The sequence below is a fragment of the Trachypithecus francoisi genome, unplaced genomic scaffold (genome assembly GCF_009764315.1).
Source record: "Trachypithecus francoisi isolate TF-2019V2 unplaced genomic scaffold, Tfra_2.0 Lachesis_group2, whole genome shotgun sequence".
Taxonomy (NCBI): Eukaryota; Metazoa; Chordata; class Mammalia; order Primates; family Cercopithecidae; genus Trachypithecus; species Trachypithecus francoisi.
The window spans coordinates 105299735-105321622 of NW_022681465.1; the positions used below are offsets into that span (position 1 = coordinate 105299735).

Genomic DNA, 21888 nt, shown 5'->3' on the forward strand with positions numbered 1-21888 from the left:
CAATACGCAGCAAAATAATAAAAAATTAAAAAAGGAATGAAGTACTGAGACATGTAACATCAATGAGCCTCAAAAATAAGATGCCAGATACAGAAGTTTAGATACCGCATATTTCCATTTTTCATGAAACTCTAGAAAAATCTAAGTGGTACTGACAGAAAGCGTATCAGTGCTTGCCTGGAGTGAGAGTTTGGAAGGGAAGGAAGCTGGAGGACTGGTGCACAAACGGAACTTTTGGAAACAAAGTTATTATCTATCTAGATTGTGTCTACAGTAGCTAGGGGTCCATATGTTTGTCAGAAGTCATCAAAAATGTACCCTTAAAGGCCGGGCGCGGTGGCTCAAGCCTGTAATCCCAGCGCTTTGGGAGGCCGAGACGGGCGGATCATGAGGTCAGGCGATCGAGACCATCCTGGCTAACACGGTGAAACCCCGTCTCTACTAAAAAATACAAAAAACTAGCCGGGCGAGGTGGCGGGCGCCTGTAGTCCCAGCTGCTCGGGAGGCTGAGGCAGGAGAATGGCGTAAACCCAGGAGGCGGAGCTTGCAGTGAGCTGAGATCCGGCCACTGCACTCCAGCCTGGGCGACAGAGCGAGACTCCGTCTCAAAAAAAAAAAAAAAAAAAAGTACCCTTAAAAATTGGTACATGTTATTGTATATAAATTATAACTTAATAGATATTTGCCTTTTTTTTTTTTTGAAACAGGATCTGAATCTTTTCCTGAGTCTGGTGTGCAGTGGCTCACTGCAGCCTTGAACTCCTGTACTCAAGTGATCCTCCTGCCTCAGTAACTGGGACTACAGGCGCACACCACTAGGCCTGGTTTTTTTTTTTTTGTCTTGAGACAGAGTCTCACTCAGTCACCCAGGTTGGAGTGCAGTGGCACAATCTCGGCTCACCACAAATTCTGCCTCCCAGGCTCAAGCAAAATCTGGTGACTCAGCCTTCTGAGTAGCTGGGATTACAGACATGTGCCACCATGCCCAGCTAATTTTCACATTTTTAATGGAGATGGAATTTCGTCATGTGGGCCAGGCTGGTCTTAAACTCCTGGCCTCAAATGATCTGCCGGCCTCAGCCTCCCAAAGTGCTAAGACTTTATGGGAAGATAGAAATTAGCTGATAATCATCTGTAAATCATTTGGTATTCAACTGATTTATCATTAAAATCACAGAAGAGAGTAAGTACTAAGGGATTCTGCCTGCAGTTGATGTCTCCACATCTCTCCTCAAATTCAGTAAAGCACTAATTAGGGGGTAATGCATTTTAGGATTATCCAACGGCACACAATGCCCATCCCACTCTCATGTATGGATTTAGACAGAAAATATGATTCAAGATGGGCATCCAATTCAGTACTTGGTTCCTGTTTTCTGGATTGCTTTTGATATTAAAGAAGGTGCGGAAAATTTGGAATAAAAATATATTCAGTGGAAATAAATGTCTACTGTTAGACTGAAATCAATAGTAAATAATACTTTAAAAGAGTTTCTAGGTTAATTACTATCCAGCATTAAATCTTACCTCATTGAGTAGTTGTATACCTTTACACAAATGCAAAACCAAACCCACTAATGGTTTTAAATCACCACCAAGTGATATGTCCATAAAATGGAATATGGCATTGAAAATAAATGGAACTATATGAATCTATATGGATGAATCTCACAAATACAAAGATGAGTAAAGAAAGCAAACTGCAGAATTCATACAGTACATATTTATAGTTTTTAAATATATAAAGTAACCTGATATACTGTTTGAGAATACACACATATGTATTACAAGTCTAAGAAATGTATGAGAAAAATAAAGCCAAGCTAGGTACAGCACTCATCCCAGGGAAGGGAAATGAGTCTAATTGGGTAGAAGTACACAGAAGGCTTCAACCATATTGGCAACAAGCCATTTCTCATGGATAGTACATGCTGACATAGTACATGAGTATTTGATATCTTATTTTTATATCTCTTTAGTTTTTTGAGACAACCTCTCAATTTGTCACCCAGACTGGAGTGCAGTGGTACAATCTCGGCTCCCTGCAGCTTCAACCTCCTGGGCTCAAGCACTTCTCCAGCCCCTCAAGTCACCAGGACTGCAGTCCCTCAAGTCACCAGGACTACAGGCACAAGCCACCACACCCAGCTAATTTTTTATAGCGATGGGGTTTTACACCATGTTGTCCAGGCTGGTCTCGAATTCCTAAGCTCAACGAACCACCCACCTCGGGCTCCTAAAGTGCTAGGATTACAGGCATGAGCCACCATGCCCAGCCAATGCCTTACTCTTTAAACTTTTTTTTTCAATTGAGGTGAGGTCTCACTATGTTGCCCAGACTGGTCTCAAACTCCTGGATTCAAGCAATCCTCCCACCTCATCTTTTGGAGTAACTGAGATAACAGGCATACACCACCATTCCCAGTTTTATTCCTTTTTGTATGTCTGAAATTTGTTTTTGTTAATTTTAAAAGCTACCATAAACAAATAACACCCCCTCCCCCCCGCCGACCAAAATGGTCAAAGGATCTGAACAGATTTCTCCAAAGAAGATATACAAATGACCATTAAGCACATGAAAAGATGTTCAACATCAAAGCAAAGCAAAACTATAAGATGTCCCTGCACATCCACTAGGATGCCTGTAATAACATATACAGATAATAACAAATGTTGGTGAGGATGTGGAGGACTATAACACACAGATAAAAACAAACATTGATGAGGACGAAGATGTGGAGAAATGGTAACCCTCATATAACATTGCTTATGGGAATGTAAAATGGAGCAATCACTTTAGAACAAGCTGTGGTACAGCCATACAATGGAATATTATTCAGTCATAAAAAGAAATTAAATAATAATTTATGCTACAACATGAATGAACCTGAAAAACATGCTAAGTGAAAGCAGCCAGACACAAAAAGTCACACGCTGTATGATTCCATTTATATGAAAAATGTCCAGAATAAGTAAATCCAGAGACAGAAAACAGATTAGTGGTTGCTACAGGATGAAGGGGAAATGGACAGTGACTGCTAATTGGTACAGGGTTTCTTTTTGGGGTGATAAGAATGTTCTGGAACTGCTGGCTATGATTGAACAACTATGAATATACTAAAAACCACTGAATTGTACACTTTTAACAGGACAAATATTATGGTATTTTTTGTTTTGATTTGGTTTTTTTTTTTTTTTTTTTTTTTTAGATGGAGTCCTGCTCCGTTACCCAGGCTGAAATGCAGTGGCATGATCTCAGCTCACTGCAATCTCTGCCTCCTGGATTCAAGCGATTCTCCTGCCTCAGCCTCCCAAGTAGCTGGGATGACAGGCACACGCCCCATGCCTGGCTAACTGTTTATTTTTAGTAAAGACAGAGTTTCATCATGTTGGCCAGGCTAGTCTCAAACTCCTGACCTCAGGTGATCCACCCGCCTCAGCCTCCCAAAGTGCTGAGATTACAAGTGTTAGCCACTGTGTCCAGCAATTTTATGGTATACGAATTACATTTAAAGTTTTTTAAGACTAAAAACCCCAGAGAACAAATACATAAGGGCATATTTGCAAAATTAAGTTCTAGAGAGCCAAAGGTTCCAAATTTATGTGATACTGATACATACACATTTACAGTATTCTGGAGAAACAAGTCAGAAGTGACACAAAGACAAGATTACCATTTTTTAACTTAGTCCATTTACCTGTGTACATGAGAGAAGACAGCGGATACCGCAAGCCAAGTGCATCTTCTGTAAAGGAATCAACAAAGTCCTCCAGCATGTGAAGCCCAAAATCTTTACCTCTGCATTTCTTTCTTAGAAACATTGTATCAAGAACTGGCAGTTGATAACTTTGGGTAAGAAAAGAGGCACATATGCTTCCTGCAGTAATAAGAACAGAAACCCAATAATTTTTCACATTAAAAATATATATATACATTTAGTGACATGAGTTAACAGTCTTTCTAAAAATGTTTAATTTTTTTCCCATATCAAACAATGTTAAATAATAAATGTTATAATATAAAGTGTTTTTCAGCTACTATTAGACATTATAATGTATACATGTAATAATGAAAGGAGTGATGTATTTTATGTTTGCTAGTAGTATCATCAAACATAGGACAAACAGCTCAGTACCATATTCTAAAGTACATACTTCATTATATGTATTATATATACCATCACTGTCTATAGACTTAAGCAACTTTAAAACTCATCAACTATTGAAATTTCAAATTTGAAGAGTATTTCAAGCCTATCATTCCAACCTTAGTACCTGGATATCCTTTTTTTTTTCTTTGAGGATGTCTCTGATCTGCATTTTATTTTTTTAAACATTCATATTTTCCCTCTACATTGTTCCTAATGAGTACCAATTCATTTTTATGTACTTGATGATAGTAAAGAAGTGAATTAGTTCTCCAGTTTTTTAAGGACTGTAGATAGGGACGAATTGGAAACATTTGTCTTAGACATGGATATAATTTCCTGTAGATACAATGCTAAATACATTTTGTATGTTTAAAGTTAAACAGGAGAAATAATTTGTAGTGTCTATATATCTCTCTCCTTATTATACAGCCATGCTGATGTGTCTTTTAAGAACCCTGCTCTATATCTGGGTTTTGATCATTCCAATACATGTATTAACTCCTTTAATATATCAAGGTAGTTTACAAGTTGAGGGAACGTGGTGGTGTGTCACACTTCCTGTTAATATTAGAATTCATAGTTATCAGTCATTATTCTATCATTTTTGCCTCAAATAAAATAATCTATTATTCTCACATTATTCATACGATTTTGGTTAACTCCAATAATGTAGTTCAAGCAAGAAACAAAATGTCAAACACCTCACAAATTGTCTTACCAATCATATCATTTAATGAGTCGATCAATATAACAACTTTTCTTCAGTTCAGCCAAGTGATCTGAATTATTTATGACTGAATTGGATTACTTACATAACCTTCTGGAACAATCTCCGAGACTACCAACTAATTTAAATTTAGAATAGGTAATGCATATGGTAATATACTTACATCTTTTTTTTTTCTTTTTTTTCTTTTTTTTTTTTTTGAGATGAAATTTCACTCTTGTTGCCCAGGCTGGAGTGCCATGGTGTGATTTTTGTCTCACTGCAACCTCCACCTCCTGAATTCAAGCAATTCTCCTGCCTCAGCCTCCCAAGCACCTGGGATTACAGGCTCCCGCCACTACACCCAGCTGATTTTTGTATTTTTAGTAGAGACAGATTTCACCATGTTGACAAGGCTGGTCTTGAACTCCTGACCTCAGGTGATCAGCCCCGCCTTGGCCTCCCAAAGTGCTAGCATGAGCCACTGCACCCAGCCAATATACTTAGATTTTAACTGCTGACAGTTAGGCTATATCTAAGGGTCTAGATTTCTTGTACGAATCTAACAAGTAATCTTGTCAGAGGTGTCTGAACCAGCACAACTCCATCTTAAATAGGAGCTGGGTAAAATGAGGCTGAGACCTACTGGGTTGCATTCCCAGACAGTTAAGGCATTCAAAGTCAAAGGATGAGACAGGAGGTTGGCACAAGATGCAGGTCATATACACCTTGCTGATAAAACAGGTTGCAGTAAAGAAGCTGGCTAAAATCCACCAAAATCAAGATGGCAATGAGAGTGACCTCTGGTCGTCCTCACTGCTACACTCCCATTAGCACCATGACAGTTTACAAATGCCATGGCAACATCAGGAAGTTACCCAATATGGTCTGAAAAGGGGAGGCATGACTAATCCACCCCTTGTTTAGCATATCATCAAGAAATAATCATAAAAATGGGCAACCAGCAGCCCTTGGGGCTGCTCTGTTTGTAAAGTAGCCATTCTTTTATTCCTTTACTTTCCTAATAAACTTGCTTTCACTTTACTCTATGGACTCACCCTGAATTCTTTCTTGTGCAAGACCCAAAAACCCTCTCTTGGACCCCTTTCTGGTAACAGTCTCATCAACAAGCTAACGCAACCATTATGTTTTTAATACCTTGAAATTGAGGGGTTTTCATAGTAACAACAGTAGTCATCACAAAATTAAGAGACATTACTTTATAAGTAGTAGTAGTCAAGTTTGAAGTACAAAGCAAAAATGAATGAGAAGAGAAAGCACTGTCTAGTTCTAGTTCTCAACACAAAGTCTGAGGATCTACGGTTGTTCATTACTCTGCATGTTTCAGGCTGCTTACAAAAGAATACTACTTATATGCAGTAAGTTTCTCATAAATTGATTTTTTTTTTTCTATTTTCACAGAAACATTCCTTCTAGTAGAGAAAAGGGAAATTCCAGCATCTCAGACTAGTGTTAAAACGGCCAGTTTATGGAACAAGCAATGTGTTCACAAAGTTTAAATGTCTTCTACTATTTACTTGCCACGTACATGTTCCTTTCAGAAAATCAGAAAATCATGCGGTTCTCTTCCTTCTCCTACACTGTGCATATTAATACTTCTGCTCTCCAGGGTCTGACTCATACAAATGCAATCAAATAAAGAGCAGAAAAACTTTCCATATTATCAGGGACTTTTAAGATCCACCAAAAGCTGTGGATTTACCTAGTAAAGCAAAAACTATAACCTGTTGTCTTAGGTAAAGTTTTCATTAAATTTACTAGCTCAGCCGGGCGCGGTGGCTCAAGCCTGTAATCCCAGCACTTTGGGAGGCCGAGACGGGCGGATCACGAGGTCAGGAGATCGAGACCATCCTGGCTAACATGGTGAAACCCCGTCTCTACTAAAAAATACAAAAAAAAACTAGCTGGGCGAGGTGGCGGGCGCCTGTAGTCCCAGCTACTCGGGAGGCTGAGGCAGGAGAATGGCGTAAACCCGGGAGGCGGAGCTTGCAGTGAGCTGAGATCCGGCCACTGCACTCCAGCCTGGGCGACAGAGCGAGACTCCGTCTCAAAAAAAAAAAAAAAAAAAAAAAAAAAAAAAAAAAATTTACTAGCTCAGATTACATTTAATTTAGCATTGCACATGTTAGATTGATTATATTCCTCAAAATTCCATATTTAGCCTTCTCTTTTCTATGTGCTCTGAGTATTGTTATTCACCCCCAACCCTTCTGCCATTTATCCAAATGCTGATGACTAATGCCTATCTTTAACCTCTGTAAAGCATGAGACTTCAAAATCAAGAATGAAAGAGCTTATCTGAATGTAAATAAAACAAAAGCTACTTGATCATCTCAATAGCTCAGAAAAAGCATTTGACAAAACCCAACCTTTCATGATAAAAAATACTCAACTTCCTCAAATACAGGGCATCTACAAAAAAAAAAAACACACAGTTAGCATGATAATGGTGAACCACCAGGTATTTCCTCCTACGATCAGGAAAAAGACAAGGATATTTACTCTCACCACTTGCATTTTGACATTGTACTAGAGGATCTAGTCAGAATAATTAGGCAAGAAAAAGAAAGAAAGGGCATTCAATATCAGGAAGCTAAATGCAAAACAGTCTTTATCTGCAGGTTACATGATCTTATATATAGAAAATTCTAAGGAATCCACTTTAAAAAAAAAAAAGAAACCATTAAAACTAATAAGTTCAGCAAGGTTGCAGGATACAAGATCAATATATAAAAATAATTTGTATTTCTATACATTAGCAATGAACAATCCAAAAAATGGAAATAAGAAAACAATTCATAATAGCATCAAAAAATAAATTTAACAAAAGACATGCAAAACTTGTAAAAAAGAGATTACAAACACTGTTAAAAGAAATTAGAGAACACCTAAAATAAATGGAAAGACATCTCATGTTCATGGATCTAAAAACTTAATATTGCTAAGATGTCAATATTTCCCAAAACAACCTACAGACTCAAAATCCTACCGAACTGTTTTGCAAAAATTGTCAAATTCATCCCAAGCACATATGAAAATAAGGAGCCCAAATAGCCAAACCAATCTTGACAAAGAACTAGGTGGAGTAGGTTTTGGGGCTGTCTATGCAAAATCTGATTATAAATGGCTTATTGGGCCAGGCGCAGTGGCTCACGCCTGTAATCCCAGCACTCTGGGAGGCTGAGGCGAGTGGATCCCCTGACATCAGGAGTTTGAGACCACCCTGACAAGCATGGTGAAACCCCACCTCTACTAAAAAATACAAAAATTAGCTGGGTGTGGTGGCAAGTGCCTGTAATCCCAGCTACTTGGGAGGCTAAGGCAGCAGAATTACTTGAACCCGGGAGGCGGAGGTTCCTTGAATCGCATACAAATTTTAACTGCAAATGGATTCTAAACCTAAATATAAGATCTAAAACTATTAAAATTCTTAGAAGAAAACACAGGTGCAAGCCTTTGTCACCTTGGGTTAGGCAGAGCCTTCTTAGATATAAAACCAAAAGCACAAGTGACAAAAGAAAAAGTAGATACATTAGACCTTATCAAAATTAAGAACTTCTGGGCTTCCAAGAACACCATCAAGAAAGTAAGACAACTCACAGAATGGGAGAAAACATTTCCAAAGTATATATCTAACAAGGGTCTTGTATCTAACATGTATAAAGGGCTCTTACAACTCAAAAAGAAAAAGACAACCCAGACTGAAACTAGATTAGTGGTTTCAAGGGACTGTGGGGGGTAAGGGAAATGGGAAGTGACTGCCAGTTAGTACAGGACTTCTTTCTGAGGTGATGAAAATGTTCAGGAATTAGATAGTGGTGATAGCTGTGTAAATATATGAATATACTAAAAGTGACTGAATTCCACACTCTAAAAAAGTTAATTATATGGTCTATGAATTATAACTGGATGAATCTCAAATTGTGCTGAAAGAACCCAGACCCCACCCCCGCCACCCAACTGCCAGAAAAAGTATATACTGTATGTCCTTATTTATATAAAATCCTAGAAAAAGCAAGCTCATGTACACTAACAGGCAGCAAAGTGTTTCCTCGGGAACAAACGGGAGGGAGGAAGAGATTACAAAAGGGCATATATAAACTTAAGATTACAGATATGTTTATTATCTTGATTGTGGTGATGGTTTCACAGTTATATATATGTATGTCAAAGCACAATTTTAAACTTTAAATATGGGCAGGTTTCTGTATGTCAGTTATACCACAATAAAGCTGGGGAAAATGTTTTTAAAACAACCCAATTAAAAATGGCAAACGATGGCTAGGCACAGTGGCCCACACCTGTGATCTCAACACTTTGGGAGGCCAAGACAGGTGTATCACCTGTGGTCAGGAGTTCAAGACCAGCCTGGCCAACATGGAAAAAACCCGTCTCTACTAAAAATACAATAATTAGCTGGGCGTGGTGGCACACACCTATAACCCCAGCTACTCAAGAGGCTGAGGCAGGAGAATCACTTGAACCCAGGAGGCACAGGTTGCAGTGAGCTGAGATTACACCACTGCACTCCAGCCTAGGTGACAGAGCAAGACTAGTCTCAAAGTAAAAAGAAGGCAAATCATTTGAAATATTTCTATTCAAAGAAGATATACAAATGGCCAATAAGTATGCGAAAAGCTGCTCAACATTCTTAGCCGCTAGGAAAACGCAAATCAAAATTACAATGGCACTTCACACCTGCTAGGTAAACTATAATCAACATGACAAACAGCAAGTGCTGGCTAAGATGTGGAGAAACTGCAAACTCATACATTGCTAGTGGGAATGTAACAAGGTACAGTCGCTATGAAAGAACAGCTTAGCAGTTTCTCAAAAGGGGAAACAGAGTTAGTTACCATATGACCCAGCAATTCCACATCTACATACACACTCTAGGAGGTGTGAAGACATGTCCAAACAACAACTTGTATACAAATGTTCATATCAGCATTATCAAAATAGCAACAAGACAAAAAACAGAAACAACCCCAAACTGTTATTCATCAACTGATGAAAAACAAAATTGGTGTATCTATACAAGGTAATATTTGGTCATAAAAAGTAATAAAGTGCTGATACACGCTACAATATGAATAAAACTTAAAAACGTTATGCTAAGCAAAAGACGCCAGACACAAAAATTCACATATTACACGATTCCATTTATGTAAAATAGATTAGTGGTTGTTGAGGGTTGGGGCCTAGAAGTGGGGAGGAAATGGGGAAAGACTGTTAATGAGTAGAGTTTCTTTAGTGGAGGGATGAAAATTATCTAAAACTAGCTGTGGTAACAGTTGTATAATTCTGTGAATGTATTTTTAAAAACTGAAATGTATCTTTTTTTTTTTTTGAGGCAGAGTCTCACTCTGTTGCCCAGGCTGGAGTGCACTGGTGCCATCTTGCCTCAATGCAAACTCCCTCTCCTGGGTTCAAGCAGTTCTCATGCCTCAGCCTCCCTAATATCTGTGATTACAGGTGTGCGTCACCACACCCAGCTAATTTTTCGTATTTTTAGTAGACGTGGGGTTTCACCATGTTTGTCAGGGTAGTCTCAAACTCCTGACCTCAGGGGATCCACCCGCCTCCGCTTCCCAGAGTGCTGGGATTACAGGCGTGAGCCACTGTGCCTGGCCCAATAAACCATTTATAATCAGATTTTGCATAGACAGCCCCAACACCTACTCCATCTAATTTACCAATTTTTTAGTAAATCTCACCCCCACTCACCCACTCTAGGAACTAATCTTTGACTCTTCCTTCCACGTACAATCCATCAGAAATCCTGCAGCAATAACTTCATAACTAATTTCAAACATGATCACTTCTTACCACCTTTACCCCATCTCCCTTGTCTAAGCTACCATCACCTCTCACAAGGGCTTCTACAATAGCCTCTTAGCTAGCCGAACTCTTAACCCTGCCATCTCTCCAGCACCCAGAACCCCTGCACCCAGTTTCCCACAGAGCAGCCAGAGTTGCCTTTTTAAAAGACAAACCAGATGTTACTCATATACCCAAAACCCTTCAAGTTTCCCATCACCTCCAGAATAAAATTCAAATTATTTCTTTGGCCTAAAAAACCTTTCAGGATACAGTCCCTGCCTCTCTCCTAACCCGTATCAATCACTATACTCTGGCCACACTGCTCTTACTATTTCTGAAATATCCCAAACTTGTTTCTGCCTCAGGGCTTCTGCATTTTCAGTTCTTTGCCTGAAAACTTCTTCTCCTGATCTCATTATTCCACCACTTCATTCAGAGAGACTTCCCCTAACCTATTTAAAAGAGTACTTGCCATCCCACACATTCCATTCTTTTAATTTACTTCGGTTGTCTTCACAGCATCTGACAGCATATCATCTACTTGTCCATTCATTGCTATGTCTTCTTCTAAAATATAAGTTCTAAGAGGGCAGAGCTTACAAAATATCTGTGACTATCTCTCAATTTCTTCTTCTTGCTCTTTCTCACACTTCCCCCACCTCCCTTTCCCTATCTATATGGCACTTATGATCAACTTTTTAATAACTGAATAAATTTCAGTGACACCATTCAGGGTCTATGTATTGAATTCAAGAACAGATATTCTGCCACAACTGAGTAGCTGCTTCTTCTCATAGAATCACCGTTCATTCTTTGTACACCCAGGAATATGCCTTCTCTCCTCTTCCCTTAAAACTTCACACCTCACAAAGCCATCAGTGTGTGACTGTCTCCGTTGAAGACATACATAAAGTGAATTTCAGACAACAGGATTATCCTCAGATGAGCGACCCTGTCATACACCACTAGGTATTCTCATTACAGTCTTCATGCTCTATACACTAGTTAAGGCAAAGCTAGCTGCCATAAGAAACCAAACCTGGAATGTTTAACATAATAAAAGTTCCACGTTCCTGGGAAGTGGATGGTTTCCTCCTCACAATCACACAGGAACTAAAAACCAACCCAAAACATACTGGCTTAGAACTAAAATTTATTTCCTGTTTATCACAACTCTCATATGGCATCAGCTAGGGCACTGGGATGGCAGAAGACCCAACAGCCTCACTCTCACAGTGGGACAGTCTGTGCTGGCTGCGGCTTGAGGAAGAGTTGGACTTGCCAGCCAGAACCTCAGTTCTCTTCAACGGAGCTGCGGAGGTCTCCTCACCTCAGAGTGGTCTCCAGGTCGTTGTATTTCTTACATGGTGACTAGCTTCTAAGAGTGCCAAAGTGGAACCTGCCAGCCTTCTTAAGCCTCACATACATTCTCCTGGTTAAAGCAAGTTATAGGGCCAGCCCAGATTCAAACAGGCTATAAAGGATGTAAATACTGGGAAGTGTGGTTCATTCACCAGGGCCACCAAGTTCCTTTTATCCTATGGCTTCCTCATCCCTTACATCTTCAAATTCCTCTGTATAGATGAGGAAAAGGAATGCATCTTAACCACTCTGACGCAAAGTCACATGCATCATCTTTTTCATTATTTTGTAGAGAAGTAGTCCCACAGCGCCATGTAGTTGTAATAGTGACTGGAAAATAGAATCCCTGACTGGGCAGCTCTGGCCAATGACTAGAATACAGAAAATGAGCCACAAATATTTTATGGACAGCTAACAGCCTCAGCTAACTTTCCTCTTTTCTCTCAGGAGACAGACATTTCCTTGTTAACTCTCAGGTCATCAGTGGTCACATCTCAGGAGAGACTACCTTTAGCCAGGATACCCCCTCCAGTTATGTTTGGTTACTTTAGGCTGTTTTCAGTGTAATTTCCTCATACCAATATTCACAAATACACTCACTTTATACAACAGTTTTGAGTGATCTCACCCACGCTGTAAAATTACTTTAAGTATTCCGGGGCCCACATAAATATCTATACCTCTTCCATGTGCTCCAACTTACATTTCTAACTATGTTATGTCTACTTATCTATGCCTTAGGGACACATATGCCCATGTCAAAAGTGAATTACAAACTACTCCTCGTTTTATATTCCCAATCTTAATTAACAGCCTCCCACCAATACCCAAGCCAAAGCCACTCAGATTCATCACTAGTTCCTCCTCTCCCTCCCTACACACTATGGAGTTACCACACTCTGTTCACCTGAAACTCTCCCTCAGATGTTCCCTGCTCCATGCCTACTGGTGCTTTCCTAGTTCTGGTCCTTCACTCACCTGAACTACTATAACAGCTCTTTTAATTGACTTCCCTGACTTTAAAATACAATTTTCCAAGTGCTCCAAAAATATTTAATCATGTTACTTCTACATAAAGTTATTTGATAGCTTCCTGGTCAATAAAGTGCCACACTTCTTAGTAGGACACTTAAGATCCTTTGCAGTGGGACCTCCATCTTCACTTCTTCTACTTGTTAGTCCCACCACCTTATTTAGGATGCAGTTCCAAATACGCCCAAAACTTTCATGACTCTGTGCCTTCTCCATATATTTATATTCCATTCATATGTTTACCAAGAATATTCTTTCCCTTCCCGCTTCTCTTACTGACAACCTACTTACCCTTCAAAACTACTTTTAAATATCACTTTCCCAGTTACACCTTCCTCCAGGCAAAATTAACTACTCACTCTTCAATGACTGGTATTGTTGATACCTCAAATATATTACTTATGAAACTGAATTATGATTAATAATAGAGCTTATCAACTATGATGCTGTGATTTTTTTGTCTCATCCACTAGATTTTTGGTGCTTTGAGCGCTGAACCCACAACGAATCATCTTTGTGTTTCCACTAAAGTCAACTCTCTCTCTCGAACAAACAGAACCCTTATTGGCAAGCATGTGGTTTTTTAGACAGCTAGAACTTCACCTAAACAAAGCAGCCATCTCGTTTCCCAATGATACATTTCAGGTAGCCACAGAGTAGTATGGGACTCTCACATGCCTTTGCACATTTCCCAAAGACAAGGATCACACCTAGACAGACTCAAGTCCTTAAAATATAACCTCACTCTCCCAACAAAAAATTCAGCTGGGTATCACTTTTAGTTATGCTATCAGTCCTCACTGCTTTACATCACAATGTTTGTTACTCCTTAAAATAACCTTAAAAGGCCCAGAAATCTGAATTTTAGTGAACAGGAAGTGAGTAATCTGTCCAAAAAGGTAGGGAAGATCATGGATATAGCCCCTAGTAAAAGGTCTGGAAGCCAAAAGGAAAGCTGACTAGTAAATGTGGACAAGAAAAAATGCTTCCATTACAAATTATCTCAAATGAAGATTACAAAAACCAGAAATACACTTTCTGGTACTGGTCATAAATCCCTTCAGTAGTGAGCTAAACTGACTTATAATAGTTGTTGACTAGATTGTTCTTCCCCAAAATATTAAGTCTTCAAATCGGATCAAGGCAATTGACAGCTGAAGCCAAATAACAATGAGTACTTCAAAAATAACAGCTAATGATAGCCACCTCAATTGTGTTTTTTCTCTGAGATTACCTACACTAAAATATGGTATGTGATTTATAGAAATTTGCAACTTCATATACTTCTTGATACAGGCCAAAAGTCACAAAACTTCCACTGAATTAACCAGTGATTTGTTTTGTATTATTTTAATAACTGTATGAGATTTTCCATTAATTTTCTAGTTAGCATAGCCCTTTAACAGATAGTCCTGATCATTCCAGGTCAAGAAGGATTTATAAGGTTCAGCCAGTTTTGTGGCAGATAGTGATTACACTCTAGACATGGCCTCATTTTTTAAAATGTATACTTTTTGTTTTTAATCAAAGTTATCCATAACATTGTTTAGAATATAATAGTCATATAAGACTTCAGGGAAAAAAAAAGCAGCTCTGTGACCACATTACTGATACACATACACACACACACGCACACACTTTCTACAACCCAAAAGCAACTACTTTGAAGTCATTTAGCTGATATTTTTGTATTTACTTCTACTTATCTAAGTAACTTACTATACTTCTTGATTTCTATTTCTTGATTTTTCCATTTTACGCATAGACAGCTAGAACTTGGAAGGTGAGAATTTAGCTCTTAGTTACATTCACACACCCCAATCTCAACTCCAACATAAACACTTCTCCTACAAAAAACCCCAACACCCCTAAATAGTAATTTGTAAGATCAATTTTCAGTATTTACATTATGACTACATAAATGCTTTTGACAGAGCCATATAGGGTACCATCAATGTTTCTTTATTCTTGCACTTTTTGATTTCCTTTAATACTATTTATTACTTATCTCTCTTATCCTCCAAAGTCTCAAATAACTATGTAAATCTTACCCCAATAAGTTCAAACACATCAGGTATTCTATCTGCTCTATCTTCTTAAATCAACGTCCTAAAGCTTTGTGATGTGCTCCAATCTAGATCAGTCAATCTTTAGAAAAAGGAGCGTCCAAAAGATCGTTCTGCAATGATGGAGAAGTTCTCTATCTACTCTGTCCACTGCAGCAGCCACTAGTCCCATGTGGCCACTGAGCTCTTAAAATGTGGCTAGCATGACTGAGAAACTGAACTTTAAAATTTAACTTAAACAGCCACATAAAGCTAGTGGTTTTAACAGAGAACAGCTCCACAACTGACATAGCTGTGATGTTGGGATCTCCTCTCTTTTCTCTCTTAGTTTCCTGATCCCATCTTTCCTTCTTGATTTACTTTATCTTAGTAGAGCACAAACTCTACTCACTTCTGGAAAAGGGGTATATGAGAGGTAAATTGTTTTATGACTGACAATCTAGAAATTTCCTTCTTTTACTCTCACTCTTTATTGATAATCTGACTGGGCGCAGAATACATTGGAAATCATTTTACCCTTGGTATCTTAAAGGCAGTATTCCACTTTTAGTATTTATGTTGCTGTTGAGAACTCAAGTAACATTTTGATTCTTGATCTTTTGTCTAAATCATTCTCTTACTTTATGGAGGTTTCCAAAATCTTTTCTCTATTCCAGATGCTCTGAAATTTCACAATAATCTTGGTATGGGTGGATCTTAATTCATTGTGATGGATGCTCAATGGGCCCTTTTAATCTGGATTTCCTGTAGAACTGTAGAACTGTGTTCTACAGTTCGAGAAATGTTCACGAATTATTTCATTGATTTTTTCTCCTCCAATTTGTTCTCTCCTCCTGAAACATGTATTATTTAAATAATCCCTCTAATTTTATCATTTCTTCCTATTTACCATCATTTAGGGTTTGTTTTTTGTTGTTTCTGCGTTCCTTTCTGATCAATCTCCTCAACTCTTTGTTCCTTGTATTGGATTTTTTTAGTTTCTAAGAGCTCTATGAACATTCTTGTTCTTATTTCATAAATGCAATGACTAATTTTTCCAAAAATGTTAAGAACATTTTTTGCATTGTCTTCTCCTCCAAATCTCTTTTATTCTCTTTTGCTTTAATTGCCATTTTTCACATCAGTGACCTTCCTTACCTATGACTATCTCTTCACAATTAAGAATGAGATATTAGGCCGGGCGCGGTGGCTCAAGCCTGTAATCCCAGCACTTTGGGAGGCCGAGACGGGCGGATCACGAGGTCAGGAGATCGAGACCATCCTGGCTAACACAGTGAAACCCCGTCTCTACTAAAAATACAAAAAACTAGCCGGGCGAGGTGGCGGGCGCCTGTAGTCCCAGCTACTCCGGAGGCTGAGGCAGGAGAATGGTGTAAACCCGGGAGGCGGAGCTTGCAGTGAGCTGAGATCCGGCCACTGCACTCCAGCCTGGGAAACAGAGCCAGACTCCGTCTCAAAAAAAAAAAAAAAAAAAAAGAATGAGATATTAAAAAGCTAATTAGAAGCTCCGTGTGTATGGTGGGGTTTGCTGGCAATGGACTTCACAGCAGGATGATCTGGCTGGAGCCTTTCCTAGGGGAACCATTTATACTGGTATTTTTAGTTTTTTCCTTTCGGCCTAGTCAAACTCCTCAAAGGAGACATTTTTGCTCATGTAGCCATTAGAATAATTTTGAAATGCCATATATTCACACATCCTTGTGATATCTAAAATTTTCATCTAAGTTTCAATCAATAATTACAAAAAATGTGATTTCTGACATATTGTTGACTTTAAAAAACTATTTATTTTAAAAATAACTGTAGACTTACAGAAAAGTTGCAAAAGTATTACAAAGAGTTCCCATATACCCTTCACCCTAATGTTAACATCCTATATAGCCAAAATTCTATTATCCAAACCAGGAAATTAACACTGCTATAATACTGTCAGCTAAACTACAGACCTTATTCAAATTTCACACATTATTCCACTAATGTTCTTTTCTGTTTCAGAATCCAATCCATAATTCCTTCTTGCATTTAGTTTAATAACTCCCTAAACTCTGGTCTTTGATAGCTCCTCCATCTCCCCTTGTCACTCATAACCTTGATACTATGGGAGATTGTCAGTTACTTTATAGAATAACTCTACTAATTTGGCTTTGTCTAATGTTTTCTCATGAATGAACTGAGATCATAAATTTTGGGCAAAAATGCTAGAGAATGACACTGTGTCCTTCTCAGTACATCATATATCATGGGGTACATGATGTTGATATGTCTTATTACTACTGATGTTAATCATAATCTGTTGGTTAACATGGTACCTGCCAGGTTTCTCTCTGTAAATTTACCATTTTTCCCTTTGCAGTTAATAAATAATATTGACTTAAAGAAAACAAAACTATTACATCCTTCTTTTATATGTATCAAACGGACTCTAGAAACTACAATCAATGTGATAACTGCTACCATCCATTGAACAAACTACTCCTTAACACGGTTTTACACTGTTCCTTCGTCTCCTTGCACTAATATTTCTATGATATTTATTCCACAGAATGTTATCCTGATGTAATATTTTTACACATGGAAGTTTACTGATTATCCAGTCATTTTTCTCTGCAAGAATATATCTGTATATAAATATAAATTTTAAAAATATCTTGTGATCCTAATGTTCTAAGTACTGATCCAAAAGAAATTTGGAATTATTATAATTATTATATTAGTATACAACAAATCAAAACCAAATATATATCAGGAAAACTAATTACTAAGCAAAAAAAAAAAATACTATTTTAAATACACCTGTTAATGAAATAGATGGAGCTTATCTTTTTATTTCTTTTTGAGATGGAGTCTCACTTTGTCACCCAGGCTGGAATGCAATGGTGCAATCTCGGCTCACTGCAACCTCCGTCTCCTGGGTTCAAGTGATTCTCCCACCTCAGCCTCCTGAGTAGCGGGAATTACAGGTACACGCCACCATGCCCGGCTAATTTTTGTATTTTTTTTGCATAGATGGAGTTTCACCATGTTGTCCAGGCTCATCTTGAACTCCTGACCTCAGGTGATCTGCCCGCCTTAGCCTCCCAAAGTGCTGGAATTACAGATGTGAGCCACCACGCCTGGCCTGGAGTTTATCATTTTTTAATTGCTTTATGAGTTCATGAATTACTTACTACCAGAATGAGACAGGGTTCAGCATTAATCCTACTCCTATTTTTTTATTTTTATAGATGTAAGTGCTTAAGAACCTTGTTCAAATAAGAAGGAACCAGAAAACGCCACGTTATAGCAATGTAAGTGTCCTCAGTTATGTGCCACATACCACACAGTGATCTATTATAAAAAATTATCTTTAATAATCTGGCATTATTAAACACAACTCAATTAAATCCTCTTTCATTTTTGTTGAAAACAAAGAAATAGAAGCCACCTGACTTACAAAAGAATATCATCTAATTATATCCAGTCACTTTTACACTACTACAAAACTATTTAGAGCCCTCTCCCTGCCTTCTTTTTTCTTTTATTAAAGTTGGACTTTCAGACCTTTTTACAACTCCAGATTAGTAAGATAAAGGTTCGATGAAAGATATACCTTCATTTTATACAATGGGAGAAGGAAGATAATTTATTCCCTAACACAAATGTTGCCACCATACCTGCAAGTCTTCATGTGCCCCAGGATCATGTCTTTTCCCAGAGCAAGGCTGGGGCAACTGCCCAGCTGTGCTGCATTAGGGAAGGAACTTTCGGCCAATCCTTTTCTAAAGCTCCACCTCCCAGAAGTACCTAGTGTTATAATCACTGAATCTTTTGAAGGTTCTACAATATAAATGTGGTGCTTTCTGCTTTTGGCAATGGCATCTTAGGATTCAGTTACTACATAATCTACCCTTTTCCAAGATTATAAAGTTTTGTTGCTGTTACACTTCCCTCTTACTCACTTTGTCCTGTGGGATTTATGCTGCTTAAAAATGTCTTTGTTGTCATTCTGGTGGTGTTTGTTGCAAGAGAGAGTAGAGGCTGATGCACGTGTTGAACCGACCCTCTTTAACCAAAGCATTAGCACTATAGCCATACCCTGCCTACCACTAGCAATGTAAACAACATGCCATCCAAATTTTCACTGTAAAATTATAAGAAAAGTTTGCAAGAATACATGTATGACTTATACAGACTTTGAATACAAAATTCTATGCCTGAGGTCAATGAATTCTGAATAGTGTCCTGAATAAACTAAAAATACTACATAATACTTAGTATAGCAATTATTGTAAAACTCAGTATAGAACAATTTTTTCTTTTACGCTCTCTACGTCATAAAAAGGCTTTCTCAGGCCGGGCGCGGTGGCTCAAGCCTGTAATCCCAGCACTTTGGGAGGCCGAGACGGGCGGATCACGAGGTCAGGAGATCGAGACCATTCTGGCTAACACGGTGAAACCTCGTCTCTACTAAAAATACAAAAAACTAGCCGGGCGAGGTGGTGGGCGCCTGTAGTCCCAGCTACTCGGGAGGCTGAGGCAGGAGAATGGCATAAACCCGGGAGGCGGAGCTTGCAGTGAGCTGAGATCCGGCCACTGCACTCCAGCCCGGGCGACAGCGCAAGACTCCGTCTCAAAAAAAAAAAAAAAAAAAAAAGGCTCTCTCTGCAGTTTTCGTCCTTTTATAAACTATTTTTGCAGGTAAGTTTTTGTTACACATGAAGTACTCATACGGAAAGACTATAAAATACCTGACTTTGCAACCATGAACATTATCTATTATCTTTCATCAGTGCTTTCCTTTTCGTCTTTAGTGCCATGCCATAAAACAAAGGTATTTGTGGATTTAGCATCTATGGTTTCTTGTGAATGCAAGGCAGCACGCAGATCCAAGATAGGCAATAATTTGCCATTTTCCCATGACACAGATCTATTCTCTATTTGTTGCTAAGCCCATGTTTTATGAATTAAGTTATACAAATACAGGTACAAAGAAAAGTAATAGCAAGATTTCCTTCCTTAAATAGAAAACTAAAATACTTGAGAGGCTGAGGGAAGTGAATCAATTGAGCCCAGGAGGTTGAGGTTACAGTGAGCCATGATTGCGCAACTGCACTCCAGCCTGGGCAACAGAGCAAGACCCTGGCTCAAAAAAATAATTAAACAACCCTCTAAAAGAAGCCCGGCCAGGCGCGGTGACTCACGCCTATAATCCCAGCACTTTGGAAGCCCGAAGCAGACAGATCATCTGAGGTCAGGAGATGGAGACGAGCCTGACCAACATGGTGAAACCCCGTCTCTATGCAAAATACAAAATTAGCCGGACGTGATGGCACATGCCTGTAACCCCAGCTACTCAGGAGGCTGAGGCAAGAGAATCTCTTGAACCTACAAGGCAGAGGTTGCAGGGAGCCAAGATCGCGCCACTGTACTCCAGCCAGCCTGGTGACAGAGTGAGACTCCGTCTCAAAAAAAAAAGAAATATGGAGAATAAAGATCACTTAATGATTTATTCCCTAAGGTGGCAGCATTTTGAGTGTTCTACCAGAATTACTGTATCAACTCTGTTCATCGAATGGTCATTAGGAAGAAGTAAACAGCACAATATTAGAAAAACTAAATAATTCCATTTACCTAGATAATAATCCCCCTCACAGAACAACATAAAAAGAGAGGAAAGAGAAGTCCTTGATGATGGGGAACTTGCAACTTGACTTTAGATTACAGATCACTATAAAACTACCTATAATATAGGAAAAGACAGAAGTAAACTATAACTCCAATGTCTAGCATGATGTGCTCAACAAATACCTTTTATTACTAGTCATGATCTGTTGCTAGAAGTCTAAAAAACTGATAAGGATAACGAAAACCAAACTTGCTAAGTAGAGGGACTGTTAACTATGCATCCTGTGAAAATGTGGTCTAATCCCACTTAGCAATAATGACAACTACAGATAACAATACTAACTATCCAAGTGGATTGTGGGGAAGGTGCCAATAGACACAGAAGATTATGAGAAATACAATGCAATGGGTGTTTATTATTAGGAACTATCATTAAATAATTCCTAGCCTTAGAAATGTTATTCAAAAAAAAACTGCATATATCCCAGTTCACTATAGACCATGTATCTGTCATCATGATTATCTATCACATATCTACTTTTTTAACAGTCAGGGAATACATAATTTTTACAGTCTGTATGTAAGGAATAACAATAAGATAATGCCCAAACTTGAAACTATAGAGTCTGAAAATTAACCTACTAAGAATAAATCATAAAAGCATTTGACCCAAAATATTAATATATAAATGAGTAGCTGAAGAGTTTTGAATTTTCTTAATTTTGCCTATTGAGAAATAATCTTTATTCCTATATAGCATCATGTCTCAGGGTCATACACTGGGGCTTTGATGACAAAACACTACATGCGGGCCGGGCGCGGTGGCTCAAGCCTGTAATCCCAGCACTTTGGGAGGCCGAGACGGGTGGATCACGAGGTCAGGAGATCGAGACCATCCTGGCTAACACGGTGAAACCCCGTCTCTACTAAAAACTACAAAAAACTAGCCGGGCGCGGTGGCGGGCGCCTGTAGTCCCAGCTACTCCGGAGGCTGAGGCAGAAGAATGGTGTAAACCCGGGAGGCGGAGCTTGCAGTGAGCTGAGATCTGGCCACTGCGTCCAGCCTGGGTGACAGAGCGAGACTCCATCTCAAAAAAATAAAAATAAAAATAAAAAATAATAA

The 21888-nt window shown here is 38.7% G+C and overlaps 1 protein-coding gene across 4 annotated transcripts in view; it reads right to left on the reverse strand.

Moving 5' to 3' along the window:
• Positions 1–21888, reverse strand: part of FAM169A (family with sequence similarity 169 member A) — an 89585-nt gene that overhangs the window by 29328 nt on the left and 38369 nt on the right. For all 4 annotated transcript variants that reach the window (XM_033179875.1, XM_033179878.1, XM_033179876.1 and 1 more), the window contains one exon: positions 3699–3878. In XM_033179875.1, coding sequence (XP_033035766.1) covers positions 3699–3878 — 180 coding nt within the window. The remainder of the gene's footprint in view (positions 1–3698; positions 3879–21888) is intronic.